Consider the following 25402-nt stretch of genomic DNA (forward strand, 5'->3'; position numbering starts at 1 on the left):
AATCAATAGATGAAAAATCCAATAAAGCATTTTACAGTTTGGTGGGAGTGGGTCGGGGTTTGTTTGGGGGTGACTGAGTAGTTTGCGTTTTTTCTGTTTATTTATATATTTGCCCATTCATTTTTATTACTATCTATCTATCTATCTATCTATCTATCTATCTATTCTTTTTATAGTTATGTGTTCGTTTGTCATTATTATTCATTTATTTTGATGTATTTGTTTAGCATTAGTTTTATTTGACCTCAATACACCACGCGCAGGCATCAGTTCACTCAGCGCGCGGGGCCATATGAACGCTGGAAGGCGTTTGACCTACATCTGACCACTGCACTTCATTGCACTGACTCGTCTCAAGCTCAAGAGACACCACGAATAACACTATCACAGCTTTTTCTTTTTCTGGGGTCCAGTTTGTTCGTTAAATGGCTATGTCCTAACTTTCAGTGAGCAACCAAGAGAAATAGATCGCATAAGAGAACCGCGGAACAAGTGTCACTACTTCCTGATGTTCACAGTTTCTCTCCGGAGCCATAACAGAGTGACACACAGTTACTGGAAGAGGGAAAGAAGAAGATGGCAGGTTCTAAAGTAAGTTACTCTGTCTTACATTTCGGAAATAAATGAATTACTCTCGTGTACAGCTTTGTTAGATAATGTTCGTTGTTTTCACGGGGCGTTAGAAATAAATTCCACGTTAGAAACAAATTCCAAATGTTAGAGACTCGTTCACTGAGTTTCAGACGTCCAACATTAGCGACATGTTGAGACATGTTGGCACTGAAGCAAACGCCGTCACGCCCCCATTCATTGTGTACAAAGCTCAACCTGCGCTGGTTTTGACAACGTGGGCTAATTCATTCAATATTCAATTCAATATTCCTTCAGTACGTCGTCTGAAAAGTGGAAAAGCTGTCTTGTCTGTGTCTGTGCTCAACGCAGTTCTCAATGACGCCTTGATGTTAAGTGTAATGTTTTCCGTAGTCCGCATTGGTGCTGTGCATGGATGTTGGTTTCTCCATGTCCAACTCCGCGCCGGGTGAGGAGCCTCACTTTGAACTTGCCAAAAAAGTCATCCAGAAGTTTGTCCAGCGCCAGGTAAATTTCCCCTGCACGTTTACAGAAACAAGAAACGAACAAACTCTACCAGGGGGTCTACACTGAAAGTACCTGTGGTCTTTTGACAGGTTTTTGCAGAGACCAAGGATGAGCTCGCTTTAGTTCTGTTTGGCACCGACTCCACCAAGAACCAACTGGACCAGGATGGCCAGTACCAGAACATCACCGTGCATCGTCACCTGATGATGCCTGATTTTGAGCTTCTGGAGGAAATAGAGAATCAGATCCATCCAGAGAGTCAGCAGGCTGATTGTATCCTTTTGCTTTACAAAAGAAAAAATAAAACCGGATAAGTCAGATAAAAGGAGACGAAGGCCGAGGACAATTATTATTATTATTACAATTATTTTGTAAATTGCTCAAACTTAATGATTGTGAAATTAGATCCCCTCAAAGGATCTAGATGATCTATTGTATCGGTTTTGATTATATAAAGTGGGCTCTCCTGTTTGTCTACAGGTTGATTTCACTGCTTTTAATGTATAATGAAGCAGACAGTTGTGTGAGAGTTGCGAGGTAAAGACTGATCCTGTTTGTGTACAGAATGTGTGAGAATCTGTTTCCTCCTGAACTCCTGGTCAACAGGGATGGATGCTCTCGTTGTCTGCATGGACCTCCTTCAGTCAGAAACAAAGTAAGAAGCTGCTCTTATCGCGTATTTAATTCTCACTGTTACCAGCGAAAACAAACTTGTTCATGCAGTTAATTTTGCTGGTGGGATTATAGCTTTTCCAGTGGTGTGACGCTGTTTTTTTTTTTTTCAGGGGGAAGAAGTTTGATCGTCTAATCATTGCCCTCCTCACTGACCTCAACTCGCAGGCCAGTCCGGAGCACCTGGACGTTATTATTGAAAACATGAAACAAGCGGGCATCATCCTGCAGTTTTTGTAAGGTTCAAACACTTTCACCCACAGTGATTTTAAAGCAAATATAATCAATACAAATGTGCTTGCCCATGCACAGGCCGTGATGCACAAAAATATGTTTTGTATTGGTCACATCAGTGGCAGCCAGCACTAATAACAGTCCCTCCAGCTGTGTGCATTGTTGCCCTGTCTGCTGCTCTGAACTCAGTGAATTAGTATGACACGCAATTTTTTTTAATTTTAGCATATACTATACGCAAAACATCTCTTTTCTTCATTGTTATAATATTGTATTAGAAGTCACCCTGGAAATAGGCATTCTGATCAAACCTTCCTCATGCATTTTCAGTTTGCCTTTCCCTGCGGAGGACAATGAAGAGGGAGGAGGGGATACTGACAGGAGAGGCCCGGGCCATCCGGGCATGGGCAAAGGTCTGTCCAGGGAACAGAAGGCAGGCCTGGACATGGTGAAACACATCATGCTGAGCCTGGATGAGGAGAACGGCCTGGATGAAATTTACACCTTCAGGTTGGAGGACTCTTATTAAACACTGGATATTTCTCATCTCTCTCTTCTTTCTTCTGTATCTTTTTCTCTCTGTAGTGCTCTTATTGGATGATGTCGTATGACTTGGCTTTCCATGTGCTTCACTCATGCTGTAGGAATGCAGTTGAGCAGCTGTGTATGTTCAAGCGAATCGAGAGGAGACCCATGGCCTGGCCCTGCCAGCTGACCATCGGCAGCTGTCTGTCCATCCGTATTGTTGGTTACAAAGCAGTGAGTTTACCTTGAAGTACATATACACCGCAACTCATTACACAGAGTTCTGTCATGTCTGACAAATGGAGTGCTGTTCTTTATATAATGTTGTCACTGCTGCTCCTGCTGTTGCTTGTCCTTGGTCTTTACTCTGGTCAATTAGTGACCCCTTGTGGCAAAAAACAATTCTACACATTGGCCACTGCTGACTGTTTCATGATGAGGTGTATGTTTTGTTTACTTGGAATAAAATAATAAAAAATCATGTGTGTGTATAACTCAAAGTTATATTGCATTAGTATTGTTGTACTGGTTTCACTTTACCTTTGTGCCATGTAAATATAAAGATGACAGCTCCTCAGTAACAGCCAGCGAGGCCAAATGCTTTCTCATCCACAAACACTGCTCACCGTGTGTTCCAGGTGACAGAAGAGAGACTGAAGAAAATGTGGATGACTGTCGACGCTCAAACCAACCAGAAAGAGGACGTGAAGAGAGAAACTGTCTACTGTCTGAATGATGACAATGAGACAGAGGTGCAGAAGGACGATACCATCCAAGGTAGGAAAGTTGTTTCGAACTCAGATTGATAAATGTTGTTGTACTTATCACTTATTAAAAATTATCACTTATCTTTTTTGCTCACAGGTTTTCGTTATGGAAGCGACATTGTTCCTTTCTCCAAAGTAGATCAAGAGCAGATGAAATACAAGCACGATGGGAAGTGCTTTGCTGTTCTGGGCTTCGCCAAACAGACCATGGTATTCACTGTCAACGTGTTTAGATAATATAAACGTAGCGTAAACGTGAGCTGCTAACTATATTCACTGACTCTCTGTTAACCTGCAGGTGAGTCGCCATCAGTTCATGGGGACTCAAGTCATCAAGATTTTTTCTGCCAGGGATGATGAGGTGAGAATGGAGAGAACTGCTGCGTTGCGGCTGACCACATGTTGGTACTGACCTGTTTCAGTTTCTACCTTTCTGTCTGAGCAGCATGCAGGAGTTGCACTGTCCGCCCTCATCCAAGCGCTCGACGAACTCCAAATGGTGGCCATTGTACGCTATGCCTATGACCGGCGCAGCAACCCTCAAGTAGGAGCAGCGTTCCCGTGCATCAAACAGGACTATGAGGTGAGATTACAGACTCCTGAATGTGTTCAAGTGTATTCACTGAATTTGTGTCAAATAGCACAGAGCTAATGGTCTGTCTCTCATCCTCAAAAGTGTCTGATGTACGTCCAGCTGCCCTTCATGGAAGACCTCAGACAGTTTACATTCCCTTCTCTTGAAAACAACAAAAAGTTCACTCCGTCAGGTATTGTTTCTGTTGCATCTCAGGCTTATTCCAAGTTTGATGCAAGTTATTTTCAGACCCAAAACACTTCAAGGAACTGACTTGTAACTAACTCGCAAGCTCACACATTCGTGTTAAACTGACTGCGGATTCTCCACAGAGGTCTGCTCATTATCACAGCAGCCGCTACAGTATGTAGACCTGCAGGTGCAAACATAACACTGTTGCTACCTTCACGTGCAGAAAGTAAAATGTGCCTATATTTTAACAGGTTCCATGCACACAGTTAGTACACACATCGTGCATCATCGACATTAACCGCCACTGTTTGTACTTCAAGAGAAAAATAAGTTGGAGGACTTCAGTGAGAGATGGAGGACTGGACTTTGTGTTTTGTGATTCCTCCAGACACCCAGCTGTCTGCTGTGGACTCTCTCATTGACTCCATGATGTTGGTAGAGGACGATGATAATGCAGGACAAAAGGACATGTTCAAGGTCCACCACATTCCCAACCCTGCCTTCCAGAGGCTCTTCCAGGTACTGCAGTCCACTTTGTATTTCAGAGATACAGCACCAGTGTTACTTATTCTGAGCTGAGGCAGACGAGAGTGTAACTTTCAGATAAGTAACACGAGGGGAAGAAGAGGTTTCACTCAGGCTGTTGATATTCAACCAGCGTTTCTTTCTCAACCCAACCTTTCTTTCAGTGTCTGCACCATCGGGCAGTCAGCCCCGGCACCCCTCTTCCCCCCATGGAGCCATGGCTGAAGGCTGCTCTTGAGCGCCCTGATGTCATTAACGAACGTTGCCAGGCTCCACTAGAGGAGTTGAAGAGCAAGTTTCCTCTCACAGAAGTGGAGAAGAAAAAGAAACTGAAGACTAGTGCTCAGATTTTTGGCAAAGAGTAAGTTCGATTCGGTGTGCTGCTGGGTCTTCATGCAGAAAATTGTATGAAAGCATTGCAATGTAATTTATTTCTTAAAATTTTACAGTGGTGTTTTGTAAGTGTCCGTGGTGTGTGTGCACGGGGGCTTCACTGATTTTAAGAATATATTGTTTTCATTATCCTGACCCCCTTTTGCCATTTACAGCGCTGAGGAGCCAGATGCCAAAAAGGCAAAAGGAGATGAAGAAGAGGAGGATTTTAACCTGGCTGACATTGCTGAAGGCTCTGTTACTTCGGTGAGAGTTAGCAGACCTGGACGGTGTAATAATCCTAGAGAAATATCCGCTTTCCATAAACATCAGTGATTCCTAATAAATAACTTCACCACTCGTTTGAACAGGCATACTTTAAAATTTCCATTTCACTGTTTTTAAACACTTCACCAGGTGGGAAGTGTGGATCCAGCCCGAGACTTCCGCACTCTGATCAAGCTGAAGACTCTTCCGTTCGGAGAGGGTGAGGTCCAGTTTTTCTTCTGGCGAGCTGGCCTGATAAACATTTCAGCAGGTTGTCTTATAAACCATCACCGCTCATGTTCAGTCCTGGTAATTGTGTTTATCTCTTTGTTTGGATGCGGTGACCCCGGTGTCCTTTCCAGTCTGTCAGCAACTGACTCACAGGATAGAGCAGTTGCTTAGCAACAAGAACACACACTACTACATGAAAAGCATCACCTGTATCCAGGCTTTTAGAGAGCAGTCTGTTAAGGTAAATAAACATCCGCTATCTTCCGTTTGGGAAATGCATGATGATGTGGGGGTTTCTTTCTCCATCTTAAGATATCAGAACACATACTTTTGGCTTTACCGTGGAGATTATGAGTCAACTGTTTCATTTCTCCAGACTTGAACCGAGGCCAGTTCTTGTGTGAGTATGTAGCTGTGAGCTTTTAGGAGACTCATAAATGGATTGTGAATGTGTCTTATCTTTCATTTTCCAGCTGGGGAATGCTGATCTGTACAATAGCTACCTCCAGTCCCTGAAAAGAAGCATCCCAAACAGACGGTTAGAGGTTTTCTGGGACCTGCTTGTTCAAGGTTTGTTAAGCCTTATTAACTCAGGGCTGCAGGATTTCTCACATCATTCCTCCCTTGAGATGAGATTACATTTCTACATAACTGAGTGCAAAATATGTAAATAACACACAAATGGGAGCTGACTGATGCTTTATAATGTACCGTGACCTGAATCACAAGTCAGCGTTTGTGGACTTGATTCGTGCTGTTTGATTGACAGATGCCATAACTCTGATCAGTAAGGACGAGGTTGAAGGAAGCACCATATCCAAAAATGAGGCTAATCAGGTGACTTATTTTTTTAATACCTGATGGTTTTAGTTCATGTTATCCTGCTTTTAAGTTTTATCATTAATGTTATGATTATGTGCTTTTACGTCAAGCAGTTTGTGTTACATTTAATGCATAAATTGTGCTTTATAAATAAAGTTTATTGTGCCTGTATGTAAACCAGTGTGAGCTGTGATCTTGAGACTGTGCTCACACTGATCGAAATCTGTTTTGTCCTCAGTTTCTGGCTGCCGAGGAGAAAAAAGAGGAGACGGCTGCACCACCAGCTGAAGATACTGGAGATGTTGATGACCTGGTATGTGCGTCTGTAATTGTTTTTTTGTTTTTTTTTTTCTTCCTGTGGCTCCACTTTGCAGGTTTTAAATATTTAACTGATGTGCCTCAGACTTGTGTTCAAGCCATTTCCTGTATATTTGTAGGATGGGCCTCATTGTGTGTGCGTGTGCATGTGTCTGATGATGTGCTTGGGCTAATGAGACCTTTCATATAAACTCCCTCGTCTTACATCTTTTTTTTTTCTCTTCCTGTGCAGCTGGACATGATGTAAGAAGGGAGGCAATGGGAGGGTCTGCAGTGGACATGCAGAGAAATGAAAAGAATGCGATCATTCAGCCCGGCCAGACCAAACCAATTCAGCCGTCCATTGTTCTGCCTCCCACTTGGAGACCCCTGATACTTGTAACTGGTGATTCTCAGTACGCATACACGCATACTCCACAGAGCAATGTTTGATTTATCTTGTGTTTACACTAGTACTGTATACAAGATTATTCTTTTCTATAGAATCCACAAAAACACTGCAAGTACTGTATATGAGGGCTTTAAATGTGTTTGTTTGAAATGTCAATGTTTTTTATTTTTGTGAACCTTGTTCTAATTTCCTGGTCATTTTCAGTAATGCTGAATACAGTGAGTTCTTTAAATCTAAAGATTTATGTGCACTAGAAACCCTGTGTGACTTCAGAGAAGACAGCATTGCAGTGTCCAACAAACTGCAGGTTTATTATCTGACATCAGTAAAGCTTAGCGGTGGAGTGACTTGTACTATGTTTTTGTGTAACAAAATATGGAAGATGAATACAGTTCTCCTGACAAATATAGAAAAGCACAATGTTGTGATGTCATTCATGAGCTGCACAGTGCACAGTAGAATTATAGTAAACCAGTATCTCATGTTTAAAATGCTAGATTAACAGCAGTAGCACCAGTATGATATTCACGTCCATGTGGAGTCTCTTCAACATATCCACTGGATGAAACGGTCAAACAAACGGGATCTGGACAGACCAGAGACGTCATTTACTCTAAAGATGGCATCCCGGTCGCCCATGGCCAGCTTTGTTAGGACTTCTTCATCAACGTCACTTCCTGTGGCTATCACCGTGGTGACGGCCTGTGCCCCGCGCATGGCACTAACCGCCTCCTCCAGGTTTTTGTTGTCAGTGACGCCATCTGTGATGAAAACGAATGAAATTTCTGCGTTGCGTCTCGTCTGGCGAACATTTCCTCTGCCCAAGATGTTGTCGATGGTGTGGATGATGGCAGGCCCCACGCTCGAAGAAGAATCCAGATAAGGCAAGCCAGCTATACCTTCAGAGATGACGACGGGGTTGTGCGTGAGAGGGAAGGCCACGTGGTTCTCGTTCTCCTTGCCGAACTCTATCAGTGCCAAGCGGGCTCTCATGCGATCGGTCCTGCTCCGGGCCAGTCCCAGTCTGTCTGCCACCTTCTGCACAAATTCACGAACGTGCCGGAAGTTGTTCAACCCGAGGCGCTCTGAGCCATCGAGAAGAAATACCAAATCCACCGGCCGCTGGACACATGGAGCTACATCAGGTTCTGTAATGAAATAAAACAAATCACTCACTGAGCTGCACTCTTATGACATCAAACAAATAATCTAACCAAGAAAAGCACCTACCACTTTTACAGGGGAGATCAGGGCACACAATCACCGGCTCTGGAAGAGAAATCAGATGGACATAGGTTAGACAAATGGCCTGGAGAACCAGTACAGTCATCCTGCTGTGTGTGCTGGCACAGGCTTACCAGGACAGAGGACAGTCTCCATCGTTTCTATGAAGTCATCAGCCACCAAGTCAACGTAACGCTTCATCTCAGTGACACGTTCCTTCTTCCCACACGCTATCGACCCCAGGATCTCGTCATCCTGCTCCTTTTTAAACATATCACCAACCCCAATGGCGTTCACCACCACGTTGTCATCGTCACAAAGGTACTTGAGCAGATCCTCGTCGTCTCGCGGGTCAAAGCGGCCGTCTGTGATCACCACCACGGACACACTGGCTCGGGCTCTCTTGCTGTCCCTGATGAGGTGATCGTAAGCGAATTTGAGGGCTGAGGGTGTGAAGGTGCCCCCGGCAATCCACTGCAGGTTCTTCACTGCCGTTTTGAAGGCAGACATGGAGTTTATGTTCGGGTCATCGAGACGAATGGCCTCAAAGGTCCCGTTGTGACTGAACTGTACAACTCCGACCCTTGTTCCTAGAAGAGGCAGACATGTCAGGTAGTGTATTCCCAAATTTGTGAGTTCAGATAAGCCTGGTGGTTCTCAGGTTATAACTGGAAAATCTCATGAAAACACCAAAACCAAAAATGTGTTTCTTGATGAATTCCTTATCCTGTTTTTTTTTTTTAGCAGATGTTGCTGTGCATTTGTTGAGGATCAGTTTCTGTCAATGCAGGCGGTACTGTGTAGTATTAATGGCAGCAGGATGTTATATGTGGAACTACAGTCCGTGATTTTTTGTAATGAATGAAACAAGCATGTACTTGTTTTTCATAGACTCCGAACATTTTGGATGTTTTAGCTTTGTGTTCATAGTAGTTTGAATGCGACACTGATTACAGGATGCAGTTGAATTATTAACTGGTAACAGAAAAAATATGCAACACTGACTATCTGTGCTTTGTTGTTACTGTACAGTCAGTGTTAATGAGTGCGTTGCGTAAATGGGGCCCCGTCCAAATATTTTTGGCTGTAACTGTATATTCAATGCTGGATTAAGTGATTCACTCATTGGAAATGGCTAATCTTTTATGGCAACCTCTACTTCTTGTCACTTGAAACTGTCTGCGAAAGGATTTACAGGGACATCTGTGCTGTGTTTTTGCTCAGCTGTACCGGTTGGTGACGCAGGGTCTTCGGCCATTGATCCCAGCCTGTTGATGGTGTTGATAACAAAGTTCTTCTCCAAGGTGAAGTTTGTCAGCCCGACGCTCTCTGAGCTATCAATGACAAATACAATGTCCAGAGCTCCGCAGCGCTTCTCACAGTCTGGAACGAAAGACAACAACAGGGTCAGTACGTTCACAGACACTGAAGAATGGAGCTGTGTTTGATCGGTGATATTTTGCTCACCACAACAACCACACGTCTCCCTGATGTAAGTCATGACATCACAGTCCTGCAGTGACAGGTATGCAGGTTAGAAGTAATACTACCACGGAAATTTAATTAATATAGTATTTCCAAAACTGTAATGCTTTTTAAAGACAACTCACAGTGAGCCCGGGATCGCCCACTGGTCCTGGATCCCCCTGCACACACACACACACACACACACAGATTAATGCAATTGGATCTTGAATTTGCATGCATGGTCAAGTCATTATTTGAGTGCCTGCGCTGTTGCTTACATCAGATCCAGGGTCCCCTCTGGGTCCTCTCTCTCCTGGCTCACCCGACTGACCTGGTTCCCCCTATGTATAAAACATTTTTCAGTGGGAGTGACTTCTGTGCATAATATTGCTCTTCTATTGAAGTCGTATTTTTCTTTCGGGTTTCTGCCTCCGATTAAACTCAATAGTACAAAGATGTTCACTTTTCTGCAGAAGACTAAAGCAGAATGTTCCAAAAATGCTTTTCATTGGTTTTATTGTTTTACAGAGCTTTTCCTAAGAACTGAACATCCTGTAGGTGCTCTGAATGACTCAACAAAACATCTTCGAGGGATAGTTTGGGGTCTGTTTGTTTTTTTGTTTTTTTTGAAGTGGGGTTGTGTGAGTTACTGATCCATATTCAGTGTATTACCCACAGTAGATGACAGTCTGCACACCCCCAGCTGGAGAAGCAGCAGCAGCAGTATAAAGTGTGTAGTGTAGCAAGCTTAACAATGTACTGCTGTGGACGGGATCAGCAGCAAACTGCATTTTAGCCCCCCAGCAGAAGACCCACCTAAAAAATATATATATATATGTATAAATCTATCTGTTTAAAAGTATATATTCTACATATAGAATATTTCAGTGCTTTACCTTGCCGACAGACAGCCCATGCCTTTGACACGACATTTTCATATCCATAGTACTTCCAGAACATGTGTGCCGTACACTGTACTGGGTCAGAGAGCTGCGAGATCAGATTGTCATATTATACTGAATATAGACATCAACGCTCAATGTGCAAGATTGAGACAACTCTGCGTCTGCAGAGATCATTTCTCTGAAGAGGATTATGTAAAACCACCAGCAAGTAAGCCAGATAGACACTTGCTGAAGAGCACTGCTGTACTCAACCATCAGATATGACAAATAAGCCAGTCAAAAAATGCACAAAAGTTTTGCTTTCCATCTGCAAAAGCTCTTCTGTGTCCTCTGGCTCATGAAGGTGTCCTCTCATCTCCACAGTAAATTTGTTGTCTCTTCAATAATTGTCGTACCAAAGGAAAGGACTGGTACGGCAAAGTAAAGTGGTGAAAATATTCTAAAGATAGCCTACACTTAAACCGATATAGATTTTTTAGGTGGATAAAATGTGCTTTACTGCTGACCCTGTGCTCAGCAGTACGTTGTTTTACGTCCATGCCGGTAAATTCATACACGACGCATACTATTTTGTGTACCATGTTGTTTTTTCAGACACTTAACCTCCAACAGTGTCTGACGTGCAGTGCAGATTTTTTTTCAGTTTCGTCAGCTGAGGTTTTGATGTACTGTATCTTTAAGACTTCTACCTCAATCCCATTAACAACTGAAGTGAATGAAGCTTCATTTGTGGTGGACAGAGTGCTTAAAATTGACCTCAACAACAACTCAAGACAATCCACATCAGTTCTTGTCAATCCACCGGTCCCTAGCCAGAACACACTTACTCTAAACGAACCCCAAATTCCATTTCCACCTCAAACATTATGTTATTAATCTTACAGGCCCTCCAATGGTTCCTTTCTCTCCAGGTTCTCCTTTGGCGCCACATTCACCTCTGCCCCCCCTGGGTCCTCTTCTACCTGGATCACCTCTGTCTCCCTGGAAAAGACGAGTGTTACCTAAGACTCAAGTATGCAAGGCATGCAAGAATTTTGAGAGTAAACGGAAAACCGCACAGTGGGCCCTCTCGATCCAGGATAGCTGAATCCCGGTCTTCCCATGTCACCCTTTAGAAAAAGAGAATGAAGGACAAAAGTCACCAAATCTTATTTTACACGATGCCACGATCAAAGTCATGAACAGAAAAGTTTTACCCACCTTCGGTCCAGGGGGCCCAGGGTCTCCCCTTGGTCCAGAATCTCCAAGATTTCCCATGGTGCCCTGCGACCACAGAGATCATCTACCCTTTATTTCACGCAGATACTTTAAAGAATCCACCCAAAACACAAGCTCAGACAATGAGGAGTCACTGTTGATGTTTACAATGCTATAAATGACACACATTTCCTCCAGGGCCCCCTGGTTCGCCTGGTTGACCCCTTGGTCCTGGTAGTCCTTCGTCTCCCTGTAGATAGCAGCAGAGAAAACATCCTTACTGGACGTCACCTTCACTCCATCCCACATACACAGAATTACTCATGCTGATGGACCAGACAATTTTTAAAAAAAAGCAATTTCCCTGTAAAATGTGTTCTTATGATAACAGGCTCAGCTCAGGCTATTTTGGCAGGACACCCAGTACATGAGGGCCAAACTCCAGTATTGGAGGTCTAAGGAAGACTTGCTGAGTTCTTAGGAAGCTGCTGAGTCATCCCTCTAAAATCCACCCACAGCACGATCCCCTCACCTTTGCGCCCTTGAGTCCGTCTTCTCCCGACCGACCTCTGCCTCCCTCTGGCCCCCGTTCTCCCTCGAAAAATAAATGAATGTGTCAGGATTCCCACCACACCATTAATCTTCAACAAATGTATACAAAACACAGCAGTAACCAAAAGGCAATAATTCTATTGTTGTGAAATATGTGAAGAATTTTCCTGAGAAACTGCGTAGGAAATGCCCTACAGCAACAGAGCTGGATTATACTGGCTATGGAAGTGTTTATGGTCTTTCTCCGGAAAACTGAAACCCAGCAGAGACCTGAAAGCCATGGGTCTGTCTCACGAACTTGAAATCTCTTGAAAGGTCAGAATCCACTGGGATTTGTCAGGGTTTCACAATAACTTGTTATTTGAAGTTCAGATCGCCAGAATCAGCTGTTTCCCTCATGTTCCTCTTAACATGTTTTCAGTAACACGTTACATTAAGCTCAGTCGTGTTTGAGATAAAAATCTGTAGTAATGTGTTTTCTGCAGCTTTTCCAGGGAACTCTTTCAAAGAGGCAGCTGCTCCCAATGAAACAAACCCTCCCCACAAACAAAACTAAAAATAGAAATAGAAAAAATGAAGTGATTAAAGTATATACGATATGACTTATCTGAGCATTGAACTTACCTTCTCTCCTTTTGGCCCGTCAGGACCTTGTGCTCCCTTTGTTCCAGGGCCTCCTCTCCTTCCCTGTTAGTGTTTAATTAATGATAATTTATAACAAACTAGGGCAAATTCTCAAAATGATAAATTTTTTAATTAAAATGTTTGAAATACCCTTTCGCCTTTCCGTCCAGGTGAGCCAGGAGAACCCTGCGAGAATAAATAGTTCTACTTCAGTCTCATCTCTCCTACATTAACTGAAAGTGGCATATAACAGAAGTAATTATAACTGACAAAGTTAACGTTCTGTACCGTAGGTCCTTTGTTTCCTGGTGGCCCTGGATTTCCAGCATATCCTTGTTCACCCTAAGGAACAGAGATTCAGTTTTGAGATTGTTTATTTGTTTGTTCTGACATTGTTTGTTCTGTTGTGTTTTAATTTAAAGTTTACCTTTGGTCCTGCATTACCGGGAGGGCCAAGGGGTCCTGACTTTCCAGGGAGACCTGCGTCACCCTAAACAAACAAACAAGCACACAACTTAAAACAACAAATAATGCACATTTGAAATGTCTAAAGTCTACAGACGCCATAAATAACAATCCAGCCGGTCATGAATCATGCAGGCCAGTAAAAGTTTTGATCTGTTGGTTATACATGATAAAAACCAAAAGTCAGTATGTTGGTACCAAGTTTCATGGGAACTGTGAATGCTCCACATTCGCCGTGTTACTCCAGTCAGTCCACCACTTTGGTTTAGACTAAATATCTCAACAATGACTGAATTATTTGTCTGTACAGACAAACACACTGGGGACAGCAAAAACACATCAGGCGGGGACAGGAAAGGCTTCATGTCAACTAAACCAGAGCTGGTGACTGTTGGAACAGAGGAGAGACAAACCAAGACGGCTCAGGTGAGTTTTTTTGTTTTGTTTGTTTGTTTCTGTCTGTTTGTTTCAGTGAAGCGTGTTTTACGATGAGTTAAATTCTGGCCAAGTCTTGCACATTATCTATTTAAGGCTAAATACCCGTCAAGGTAATGAGATTCCCATCAGCCTCAGCTGTACGATTTTTGGTGCTAATTGGCAATTATCAGCATATCAGCGTGTCATTGCGAGTACGTTAGCATGCTGATGTTAGCGTTTAGCTCAAAGCGCAGCCTCACAAAGCTGCTAGCATGGCTGTACGTTAAAGGGCAAAGAAACGTCCTGGTTTTGCAGACCTTATCTCCTTTGTCACCACGTGGTCCAGTTTCACCAACATCTCCATGGTGGCCGTCTGGTCCCTTTTAGACACAAAAACAAAATGATTCAGTTCATCAAACTAAATTTTACAGCTATGTGGTTGGACAATTAACCTCCAAGACATAATAATAATGATCTTACCATAGACAAAATATCTCACCTTGGTCAAAATAATACCACATTTAATATCTGAAAGTAGCAGCTACAGCTCATGTCAGTGATTACCAGCACCTTTAGAGCAACAGGTGAAAAATTATTTTGTCCAACTAACAGACTTACCCTGTCACCTGGATCACCTTTGCAACCGGGAGCTCCAATTCGTCCAATTTTCCCCTGCAGATTTCCCATAGACAGTTCCATCAGATCAGTGCACTGAACACATTAGAGTCATGGCATGCTGCATATTTTATTTTGCCAGATGAAGACTCACCTTTTGACCGTCAGTTCCATTCATGCCAGGTACGCCTGCCACACCCTGAATATGGACATCAGTGAAGACAGAAAATAAACTACAGTATGCAAACCATGTTGGATGTTGTAGGATACATGCAGAAGATACCTATGTAAGCATTTAACGTTGAAACTGTTATGTACCTTTGCTCCAGTTGCTCCGATTTCACCCTGTCGGGGTAAAGCAGAGCCATTAATGCCCATGGCATTTCATTTGACACATGAACAGAAATGCATTAACAAAGGTTTATCTCTCACCTTCTCACCTTTCAAACCAGGCTCTCCCTATATCAGAGCACAGACAGACATGTTATTGAGCCAACTTAACCATGCAGCACACAAAATCATCATCAGTGCGTCTCAGCAAACCTTTGGACCAGGTCGTCCGATTGGACCTTCAATGCCAGGATCACCCTGTAATATAATTAATATATTAATACTCATTAAAATGCTAAAATATTGTTTTTTACAGAACTGCAGATACAGTAATGGTGTTATTTTCCACCTACCTGTTTACCCTTTTCACCTTTTGGCCCAATATATCCCCTGTCTCCTTTCGTGCCCTAGAAATAAGCAGGAATATTGACATTTCAACAAGACCAGCTTTGGTATAAGCAGAAATATACATAATTTCCTACGATTTTGTTTTTCAATACTCACTTTTGGACCGCGACCCCCTTTTGGTCCAGGGATCCCAGGAGTTTCAAAGCATCTAGGCTCATAACACTACAAGATCAAGAGGGAAAACAGAACAATATTAAACGCAGAAACACATAAAAAGATTGACATTTGGAATAATTTCTAATGGCAGAAATGTAAAAATCTGTAAAGTTTTTCTTACCTCTAAATACGCTTGATATTTCTGCAACAAAATGAAAAAAATAAAATAAGTGAAAAAAAAAGTGCCTGATAGTGATATTGCAATTTAAATCTGAATTCAAGCATTCGTTGTAAGACAGGACAAAGATTTCAGATCACCATGGCTTTTATGATTCGATCGATGGAATCAGTCTTTATTCTCGGTCGCCCGCCAACAATCTCCACAGCGATGTAGTCATCGCGGTACAGTTCAGAGGGAGAGCTGGCGATCTCCCTCATCCCTATTTCATCGATGCTCCTGGACGCTGCCACTGAGAAAATATGGATCCCTTGCTCCCGGGCCTTCTCTGCCATCGCCTTTATCCCTCCACATGGACTTCCTGTCACATGCCCATCGGTGATGACCACAGAGAAGAGGACGGCCTTCGTCCCTGAGTAGTGGTGGGTCATTTGATGGGCCATGGCTTTGAGGGCGCAGTCGGTGAAGGTGCCTTTGCCTTTGTAAACGATCCGACCGAGATTCCTGATGAAGTTCTCCTTGGTTGTGAACTGGCTGAACACCCACTGTGTCTGGGAGAAGTTCAGGCCTCCTATGGACCAGCTGATCTGGATCTGGCCCTTGTATTCCTCATCAGCCAGCCTCTGGACAAAGATCTTGGTGAACTCCTTCACGTTTTCCACCAGGATCCCAGGTGGGGACTCCTGCAAGGCGATGGTCTCTGAGGTGTCGATGGTGAAAAACAGCTTGATGGGACATTCAATTATCCCGGCTGAGGAGAGAACATCGACAGATGTGTAAGGACCTGTACTGCCTGCGTTTCTCTAGACACACATTAAATAGAATACATGTACTGCTGTAAAGTAACTAAGTACATTTACTCAAGTACTGTACTTATGCACAATTTTAGGATACTTTCACTTTGCTTGAGTATTTTCTTTTTTCTTCCACTACATCTCAGGGTGTAATACTGTACTTTTTACACCACTACATTTATCTGGCGACTTTAGTTACTGTTTACAAATTAATGTTTTTGCATACAAAACAAATGAGGAGCACAAAAATAAGATGCTTTATTTTCAATGAAACTACTCAACAGCATGCACAGCTACAGCTGATGTTTTTAGTCAATTCATTGATTAATCGATTGACAGAAATAACACAGAAACAATACACAGTACTTGCACAGTAAAATACTGCTTGCACATTAACGCATGAGTAATATTGCAGTGATATATAACAGTATTACAGTCACATTTTCTGCATGGAGTACTTTATATTTACCTGATTATACATTTTCCATCTAAAACATATTTTTTCTTAAATACTTTTACGTATGAGTGTAATTCTAAAAACAGAAAGAAATCATTTCTGCATAATGATTAATTTTACTTCAAGTACCACACTTTCACTTGTAACAGATTATTTCTATATCGCAGTATTTATACTTGTACTTACGCACAAATGTTCCTTGCACCAGTGAATAGAAATAAAGGAAAAATCAATAATTAAATGAAACTCACTCTTACAACCTTGAGGCTCTGGTGGCAAAGGCTCGAGTGGAGGTGGGGTCGCTTCTGGACTGTCACCTCGTCCAGGTATCGGTCTGGGTCCACGAGGGCTCAGATCTTGAGGAACTGCAGCTTGGAGCATGCACAGAAAGATGAATCCTGAAATCACCGCCATGTTTCCTGCATAAGAAAAAAAAAAAACAAGATAGTGAGGAGTGAATAGAAGAGTTGTCGAGGGCTTACTTTTAACTCCAACACTCCTTTTAGATGCAGGAAATAGCTGTCACACAAGTGAGCGTTCACAGAAGGCGTCTCCACAGAGCTTAGGAATGTTTATCGTTGTTTTAAACAGTGTCGCTGAATAACCACACCGTGTGGAAAAAGAAGACAATATTTAAATTGTAGCTGAAATGGAAATTTTTGTTGTTGCATTCCACCTGTTCAGCGAAATTCACAGCGGGGGTTCACAAACCATTTCATGTGAAGAATGAGAAGACATGAAAAACACAGCAGGAGAACCAAGATGAGGTTTCGTGTAAGGAAATCACATCCAGAGAAGAGCTGTACCGTTAGGAAAGTGATGTGCGGTTGGTGAGGATTACTTGACAAGCAGACAATCCCTGTAACCAAACATCAACAAACAGCAAACCAATAAAAGTCAGATTCAGCTGCTGGTTTAACCCCAGTCCACAGCACAGTTGAAGGAAATCAAATCCAAGATAGTTGGACTGGAATGAAACTCGCCTGCAACTAATGATTATTTTCACTACTTAATAATCTGTTAATTATTTTCTCGATTTATCAATTAGTAGCTTGGTGTGTAAAATGTCAGAAAATGGTGAAAAACGTCCATCAGTGTTCATGTCTCAAATGTCTTGTCTACAACCCAAAGATATTCAGCTTACTGTCATGGAGGAGTAAAAAAAACAGAAAATACTCACATTTAAGAAGCTGTAATCTGAGTATTTGTACTTTTTGCCCCTTAAAAACTACTTAAAATGATTGATTATCAAAATAGTTGAGAACGAATCGATTAATTGTTGCAGCTCTAAATGTCACCAAGTACAAATCAGTACTGTACTTTTGAGGTACTCTGTACCTGAGTATTTCCTTTTTCTGCTACTTATACTTCTACTCTACTATATTTCAGAAGGAAATACTGTAGACCTTTTTATTCCACTATTTAACAGTTATAGTTACTTCACATATTAATATATTACAACCAAAACATACAGTCATTCAATAAGAAAGTACTTATAAAATAAAGTACAGGCCTACTACTTGGTATACAGGAGATACAGTTTACTCCACTCACTCAGCTACAAGGTTGTAAATAAGTGTAGTCCAGTACTTCAATATGGAATAATCTAAAACTCTTGAGTATGTACTTTTATTTAAGTATAGTTTTGAATGCAGGATTCTATCTTGTAACAGTACAAGGTTTGGACCAACTGGCCTTAATTTCACTCCTCTTACTTCTTTTCTCCCAAAAACAAAGTCGAGCACAGATAACAAGAAGACTATCTGCTCGTTACTTCCAGCTGCTCATCTGTGGGCGCTTTACGCACCACACTGCGACAAAAGAAACTTAATAAAAAGCTTAAATAAAGTGGACTCACCGCGTCGACTGGACGGAGAACATACAAGCCCAAAGCTGCGACTCGAGTCTGCCAGGAAGTTCGACCAATTTCCACAGACTGTAAACCACAGATAATCATCTCAGTCGGAAAGCTCCCATATCAGCGAGCTCAGTGAGGGTCAGCTCGCGGTCGAGGAGCCGCCCGTGCAACCCGACGCGCGAGCGCGTCCGGGGGGGGGGGGGCGCACGCGCGCGGACACACGCACGCGCAAGTGGGCTTCATTGGAGGGCTGATGTGTAGATCATTGGCTGCAGCTGGAGTCAAGAGAGACGGTCTCCACGGCGAAGGTGGAATTCTGGGAAATAAAGCGACTTTAAATAAACACAACATGATCTATCCATCAGTGAGATCTGACAGGATAAATGTGAGAGTCACACACTGATTCTCTCCAGCTTTACAAACACTTCAGCTGCACAGCTCCACAGCCTTACATGGAGAGAGCTGCACACACACTCAAGTCTGTTTATGTTTCAGGACCATACAGCATGAGAGATGCCACGCTGGAACGGGACTGCTGCTTCACAGTTTGCAAAACCATTATTGCGTTCATTGATTGGTTGATCTGCAGGAAATTTGGCTTACTTTGATGCGTCAATTCAGTAATTTTTCAAGCAAAAAGCCCTGCAAAATTTGCTGGTTTCATATTCTTAAATGTGAGGATTTGCTGTCCAGGAAGCTTCTTCAGGTCTGACTGTTGAGGAGTTCCAGGTATTCAACCAGTGTGGGGTCCAGATCAAGGCCGCTGATAACACCCGCTTCGTTGGTGCTGCTGGCTGCGTAATGGTCCTGTTAGAGTCTTTGGAGTCACCTGAGGCCAAGTGTGTACAGTTTTTCACATTGTACTCACGTTCAGTTGTCCTAGCTTCAACCTTCCTCGGGTAACCATGACCTGGATGATTGACAGTCTCCACAAACATCAGAGGATTTGCTGCTTTCCTCTGTTTATATCATTGTTAATTGAATATGTTTGGGGTTTGGACTGTTGGTCAAAGAAAACAAGCTATCTGAATACCTTTCCCTGGGCTGAGGGAAATGATGTTTAAGAGAAAGTGCATAAGTATGATCAGGAAAATGTAAAAGTATTCAAAGTAAAAGAAAAATGTCCTGTGAGTCTGTAATACTGTGACGTATTATGTAAAAGCAGGATTTTACTACAGGATTGTAGTTGGTTGAAATGCAGCTCATTCTGAACTCATGATTATTGAATTATTTTCATGATTGATGAATCTGGTTATTTTCTCCATTACTCAACTGATTGCTTGGTTTGTAAAACTGTGAAAATGGTGAGAAACGCCGCCACAATTACCCAGATCAAGCATTAGTCCTAACTGCAAAATTATTAAAAAAAAAATTAAAATAAAATGATTCCAATAAATAAAAGAACAAGCAGCAAATCATCATATTTGAAAAGCTGGAACCATGAAATGTTTTTTGCTTGAAAGATGACTGAAAAAGCATAAAAATATTTGCCAATCATTCCATCTGCACTTGTATATACTGTTGGGTATTTAAATCTACAAAGCATCATATTTCATCTTGTTTCATATACATAAATCTCATTTGTAAATAAACTACAAACTAAAGCGGTCAGATTAATGTAGTGGAGTAAAAAGTACAAGAGTTCTCTGAAATGAAGCAGAAGTGGTCCAAAAAGAAAAGACTCAAGTGAAGTACAAGTACCTGACTTGAGTAAACATACTACTGACATTTACTCAGGCGTTATAGCCTACCTAACTGCAGTTTTGAGGTACTTTGAGGTGCTCTATCTTACTTGAGTATAAACATTTAAATAGTAATACTCAAAGGGTGATTTGTCTGTATAACAAGTACTTTGAATTTGATACTTTAAGTACATGTTGCTGTCAAAACTTCTTTACTGTTCTTACTAAGACTTTGAATGCGGAGCTTTGACTTATCGTGGAATATTTTCTGAATAGTTCCACTTCAAAAATGCCCTGTGGAGTAAACAGAGTTTCTGTTTAGATTCAGTGTTACTCACCAGCACACACCGTCTTTATCCTTGAGGCCTGACTAATGTGTTGAATGCATTTCTTTGCTCATGAAACATTCTGCAAAGATGTTTTTTTCTTAAAAGTTTCAAGCCTATGTTGTTAATATTTCTGTGTCTGGTGCGAGCAGACTTCTTCCTCGCTGCGTTTCCTGGTTTCTCGGTGCGGTGCTTCCACCTGTGGATCTGTGGAATAATGTGAAACCCCTGGCAGAGCTGTGTTGTCAGAATTCTCTTTCACTCTTACTAGATCTGAATATTTGCTGGAAACACTCACACACACAGGTCCCCTGAATTTGATGGCACCATGGACGCTGCAGCATGCGCTTAGTCCTCACTACCACGAGACATAAAATCAATTTTTTATTGTCTCCTGAAGGACGTTTTTCCTCTCAGACGCTGCAGATAGATTAATACAGATGACCTGCCTGTCTTTTCATGCCTCCATGATTCTTTTAATTTTTGAAATAAATCAAGGGGAGAGACGTGTCCTCTCTGCCTTTGTTACTGTCGCGAGGTCACTCAGCAGTCCTGATGAATGAAACTTTATGCGTCATTTAACTTTAGTATTTAAAAGCAGGTGCTGATATGCTTTGGTGAAAACGTTATGTGAGGCACTTGACTTCACTGTAAGTTTTCACAGAGCTGGCCGAGCACTCCCACTATTAAGATGGATCGATTATGTTCTCATACTGGGATGCATTGCTGTAGCTGATCTAAAAGGATGGAGCTTGTTGATATAATGATCCATTCTTTTATTTACACAATAATTTGCTTAAAATGCTTAAGATTTATTCTCAGTAATCTGACTTGTAAGTCCACGTTGCAGCAAAATAAGGCTAAAATCCTACATACAATAAGGTATCAGGAATCGAGGTAGCTGCAAGCTCAGAGATGAGGGCATGTAAGGATCGTAGAGAATAAATGAGAAGACCTCACCCCTGCATAAAGCATTTAATGTTTATCTACTTCTTTCATCATGCACTTTCCTTTGAGGATGCAGCTACACGTACTTGGAAATACCTGATCTCCATCGGCACTGAAATATGACCCTTTGATCCTCGAGCGAATGGCGAAATCTTCACCATCAAAAGCAAAACAAACAAAAGAAAAACATTAAGAAGGCGCGGAAAGTGAGCCATTATCAGCAAGCAGGATGACTGACTAAATCTAGGAGTAATATTATAGCTGATCCAGATTTTACTGTCCAGACGCCGTAAAGCTTTGTTGTTTAGAGCAGATTCCAGTCCTTCACAGTGCGAGCAAAACAAGGCAGCCATGTTCAGCAGGAGGAAATTTGGGAATACTACACGTTTGGGATTGGACATTAGAGGCATGTGCCCTAGTTTGAGAGATGTATTTTAATCAGGTCACACACTGCTCTGACACTGTGTGACAACCAGCAGGAATGCATTAGTGTGCACGGCTGCCTGCTTATCGACGTTCAAAGGCAGCGAGCGCAGGAAGTCCTTCATCAGGGGCTCAATTAGAGAAATGCAGGGATACTGCTATTGACCTGCTCACAGAGCGCTGCTGCTGTTTTTAGAGCACCCAAGTGTGTCTGTGTTTGTGCATGTGTGTGTGTGAGTGAGTTGAAGGGGGGGGGGGGCATTTCTAAAGAGATGCTGAGCGAGCAAGTGAGCGATTAAGAGAGAGGCAGGCAATCTGAGATTGTTTCTCCAGGGCAACACACTTTTTAAATGCCTGCAGCATCCAGATGAACATTTACAGGTTGAGCAGCTGTGCAGCATGAAGAGAGGAACGAGCAACAACAATCACAGCGACCTGCACCCATGTGAGCTGAGAACAGATAGATACTGCATTCTTTTTCTGACACACATGGTTTGCTTGTGATTTTTTGACAACTAAATGGCTCCCACACGTCATATTTGGCCACTTGAGTGTGGACATCAAGCTGATTGTACTCAGAGTAGCCACTGTTTTGCAAGTCTTCCAGAGCAGTACATCAACGAGCCACTGGGAGGAGAACACAAGCCACACAGAAGGTGTCACTGAGAATCATTAATACTACGGATGAGCTCTTGACAAGTCCAAACATCAAATACAAATCGCTTTTAAAAGTCTATTTCTACATGACAGAAGCATTGCAAGTCTCTGTAGCGTGTGGGGTGGCGGTGGCTAAGTGGTCTTGCTGTCCCACAGGGAGAAGGTTCTGGGTGTGAGTCTCTGCTCTAAACTTCCTGTTTGGAGTCGCTCCCCATGTACTTCCTCCCACAGCCCAGAAACATGCAGCTCATTTGAACTGGACCATCTAAATTGTTTGTTTTTCCGTGATGATTCATCCAAAGAATTCTGCCTCTGACCCTGAACAGCTATAGGTGGGTGTAGAAGAGGGACAGACGTGTGTCTGCGCTCAAAAAGAGGAAGAATCTGACCAAGGCTGCCTCTCCTGCAATTTCTTCCTGCATTGTCACTGACCGTCGATGCTTTTAGCTTCCCTATAATACCTATCATTTCATCTCCGCTCTTCAAAATGCTCCTTTTCATTTTCAAAGGCAGAAGAAGTTGCAGGGAATGAATGCGATGCTTTCTGCCAATGTGCTTCAGACTTCAGACGACCTGCTTGAATAACACATTAGCTGTATGCAAGTTCCCCGGTTTCAAAGGTTCACTGTTCTATATAGTCTGCAAAAATCCTTTTTTGGGTCAGTTATCTGCAGATGAAAGCGATGCGGACAGCGGTTTCATTACATTGTGCACCAAGCAGGAGAAGAATAACCTTTGTGGAATCACTGGTTTGTACCAGTTTCACACAATCGGGCTTTGCGCAGTGCCTCAATTATTTGCTTTAGCAGAAATATTAAAAGCTGTAAAATTTGATCGAAATCTGATCATAAAAGACTTCATTTTTGTACATCAAGGTAAAATGTACAAAACTTCCGCTGTGGTTCTGCCTCGGTTTCGACTTTTTTTCGACTCAGAAGTGAGTGCGACATCGTGCTCCCTTCAGTGTTTCTTCCTCAGCATGACATGATCTCCACATGTGCACCACAGCACAACTCAGCATTTCACCTGCCAAAACCGTGCTCCTTATTAATCCTGCAAGACGGCATTCAGGTATAAATTCCTACGCATTTGGTTGTTTTGTGAGTTGAGTTGTTATCAAAGGCAGGTGTGTGCGCCTGTGAATTCAAAGAGACAAGGTGTGAAGGGAACTGAGGCAAGCAGATTCATGAACTCTCTGCAACCTCCCAGCTCCTTGCAAGTCGGTTCTATACAGCAGCTCCCGCCCATTGATATCAGCACTTCATGGCTTAAATAATTCAGCAGAAAAATCACAGCACTACCCGATTCTCTGCAGATACTGTACTCCTGGCATTTGATTATGACGAGGAAAAGCAGAGTTGCAAAATGGCTCATCCACCTGGTAATGTGGAGATCAATTAGTCAGAACACTGAAGGCTGAAGCAGGGAAAGCACTTCACGATTATGCTCTTTTCCCTGCTGAATTTACAACACGTGGATTATTTTCTTGCCCTTCAGTACAGCACTGAAATTCTTTAAGTTGTCGTGAGTCAAAACAGCGTGCTATTGTCAACACAAGGTTGCAGTGTGCTGCTGCATCGCCAAAACCTACAGGAATAAATATAAACCGCATGACATTAAGCTCCAGCATCATTTAAATTAACGCAGATCATCCATATCAGATGTATTTTTAAGCTAATGATGTGTTTTAATGTAATGCATGTTGGAAAAGGCTCAAAGGCATCTGAGACAGAGCTCCGGAAAAATGTTTCACACTATGATCAGCTTTGGCTTTTTGCTTGTAATGGATAATATTAGCATCAGAATGTTTTTTAGGAGACTGCATCCAAATGAGAAACTGTAGAATAATGCAGAGCGCCTTCCCTGCACGGCGTCAGTGTCAAAAATGGGTAACATCATCTCCACCACAGCTATGAGCATGTTTTTAACAGTGTTTCTTCCCTCCCACAACATGCTTTAGAGATCTGGTGTCCTCTGGGATAAAATTGATCTTTCATGGACATGAAACAAGAGCAAATATCAAAGAGCATATCTGAATCTGAGAGCCAAAGAGGCGCAGAGATCACTGGCTTTGTGAGCCAAATGTGAACATGAATGTGTCCCTAATGGGGCACTAGTGACACCGCTGCTCTGGAGCAGAAGCTAGTTTTCATATGTGTCAATACTGACACAAACTAGCTGATGACTGTCCTCAGTGTAGGTCTTCTCCATCTGTTCAGATGCATTGTTTGAAATATTGTAAAAGGTCCTATTTTGAAGTGGCACAAATCTGTGTTCCAAAAAGAGCAAAGACAACCAACAAAATCACAGAATGGTGTCTGAAAAGAAACCAAAAAAGTTGCTCATCAAAGAAAAACAACCCTCTCTTTGAAAAAACTGCATCGAACGTGCATTGATTTCGTTGTGCAGTAAAACACTGGAAATAAGGTTTGCAGATCGTTTACTGCTCCATATCCTGTCATTTACAGCAGGTCATAGACTTAATTCACGTCACAGCTACTGTAATATTCTCTGTGGTTTTCATCTTTCTCTGTGAAGCTTTGGACTGTTGCATATTTTCATGCAGAAGTCATTTTTATTCATTAGTAAACTGTGAATTCAGTGTGATATTTGGGTGAAAAGTGAAGAACTGAGCGAAGAGACAGAAATGACTAAAAGTGAATGTGTTTGATGGCTGCATTTGCGGTGCTAGTTCAGGAAGGCAACGTTCTTTCAACTGTTATTTCTGGATCAACGTTACATAATACAGACAGATGCCCAGGTAAAAACGGTGAAGAGAATCTAAACTCAA

General features: G+C 42.3%; 2 protein-coding genes across 4 annotated transcripts; one reads left to right on the plus strand and one right to left on the minus strand.

Annotated features, from left to right (window-relative positions):
• Window positions 1-505: 505 nt before the first annotated feature.
• On the plus strand, window positions 506-7166 carry LOC143330281 (X-ray repair cross-complementing protein 5-like). The gene is made up of 21 exons (XM_076746723.1): window positions 506-591; window positions 985-1098; window positions 1188-1371; window positions 1705-1753; window positions 1884-2006; window positions 2335-2514; window positions 2649-2763; window positions 3168-3306; window positions 3394-3506; window positions 3595-3657; window positions 3742-3879; window positions 3973-4063; window positions 4451-4581; window positions 4752-4948; window positions 5136-5226; window positions 5377-5446; window positions 5589-5698; window positions 5931-6027; window positions 6227-6294; window positions 6518-6592; window positions 6830-7166. Exons 1-21 carry the CDS (start codon window positions 577-579, stop codon window positions 6842-6844), a joined length of 2178 nt encoding a protein of 725 aa, XP_076602838.1. The 5' UTR covers window positions 506-576; the 3' UTR covers window positions 6845-7166.
• Window positions 7145-18710, minus strand: LOC143330280 (collagen alpha-2(VI) chain-like). Of its 3 annotated transcripts, none has more exons than XM_076746722.1 (29): window positions 18576-18710; window positions 17524-17576; window positions 16978-17136; window positions 15607-16217; window positions 15470-15490; window positions 15289-15354; window positions 15138-15191; window positions 14998-15042; window positions 14887-14913; window positions 14773-14799; window positions 14609-14653; window positions 14458-14511; window positions 14157-14219; window positions 13385-13447; window positions 13246-13299; window positions 13108-13143; window positions 12958-13020; window positions 12314-12376; window positions 11969-12031; window positions 11785-11847; window positions 11643-11693; window positions 11467-11565; window positions 9958-10020; window positions 9823-9858; window positions 9680-9725; window positions 9443-9595; window positions 8347-8802; window positions 8219-8257; window positions 7145-8136 (listed from the first exon to the last, which is right to left on the minus strand). In XM_076746722.1, exons 3-29 carry the CDS (start codon window positions 17129-17131, stop codon window positions 7535-7537), a joined length of 3117 nt encoding a protein of 1038 aa, XP_076602837.1. In that variant the 5' UTR covers window positions 17132-17136; window positions 17524-17576; window positions 18576-18710; the 3' UTR covers window positions 7145-7534. The 3 variants fall into 3 exon arrangements, with proteins under 3 accessions (XP_076602837.1, XP_076602835.1, XP_076602836.1); XM_076746720.1 differs by having other exon boundaries at window positions 16969-17136; window positions 18576-18709; XM_076746721.1 differs by lacking the exon at window positions 17524-17576 and having other exon boundaries at window positions 16969-17136; window positions 18576-18669.
• Window positions 18711-25402: the final 6692 nt, after the last annotated feature.

The sequence above is a fragment of the Chaetodon auriga genome, chromosome 13, assembly GCF_051107435.1.
Source record: "Chaetodon auriga isolate fChaAug3 chromosome 13, fChaAug3.hap1, whole genome shotgun sequence".
NCBI classification, from domain to species: domain Eukaryota; kingdom Metazoa; phylum Chordata; class Actinopteri; order Chaetodontiformes; family Chaetodontidae; genus Chaetodon; species Chaetodon auriga.

What these genes read in the sequence shown, in the direction of transcription:
- LOC143330281 (XM_076746723.1), top strand. An exon ending in GTATTGTTGGTTACAAAGCA is followed by an intron (nt 2,764 to 3,167) that starts GTGAGTTTACCT and finishes CGTGTGTTCCAG; the next exon opens with GTGACAGAAGAGAGACTGAA. An exon ending in CTGGGACCTGCTTGTTCAAG is followed by an intron (nt 6,028 to 6,226) that starts GTTTGTTAAGCC and finishes TTTGATTGACAG; the next exon opens with ATGCCATAACTCTGATCAGT.
- LOC143330280 (XM_076746720.1), bottom strand. Translation starts at nt 17,131, where the DNA reads ATGGCGGTGATTTCAGGATTCATCTTTCTGTGCATGCTCCAAGCTGCA. An exon ending in GGAGACGTGTGGTTGTTGTG is followed by an intron (nt 9,596 to 9,679) that starts GTGAGCAAAATA and finishes CTTTCGTTCCAG; the next exon opens with ACTGTGAGAAGCGCTGCGGA. An exon ending in GGAGACTGTCCTCTGTCCTG is followed by an intron (nt 8,258 to 8,346) that starts GTAAGCCTGTGC and finishes TTTCTCTTCCAG; the next exon opens with AGCCGGTGATTGTGTGCCCT.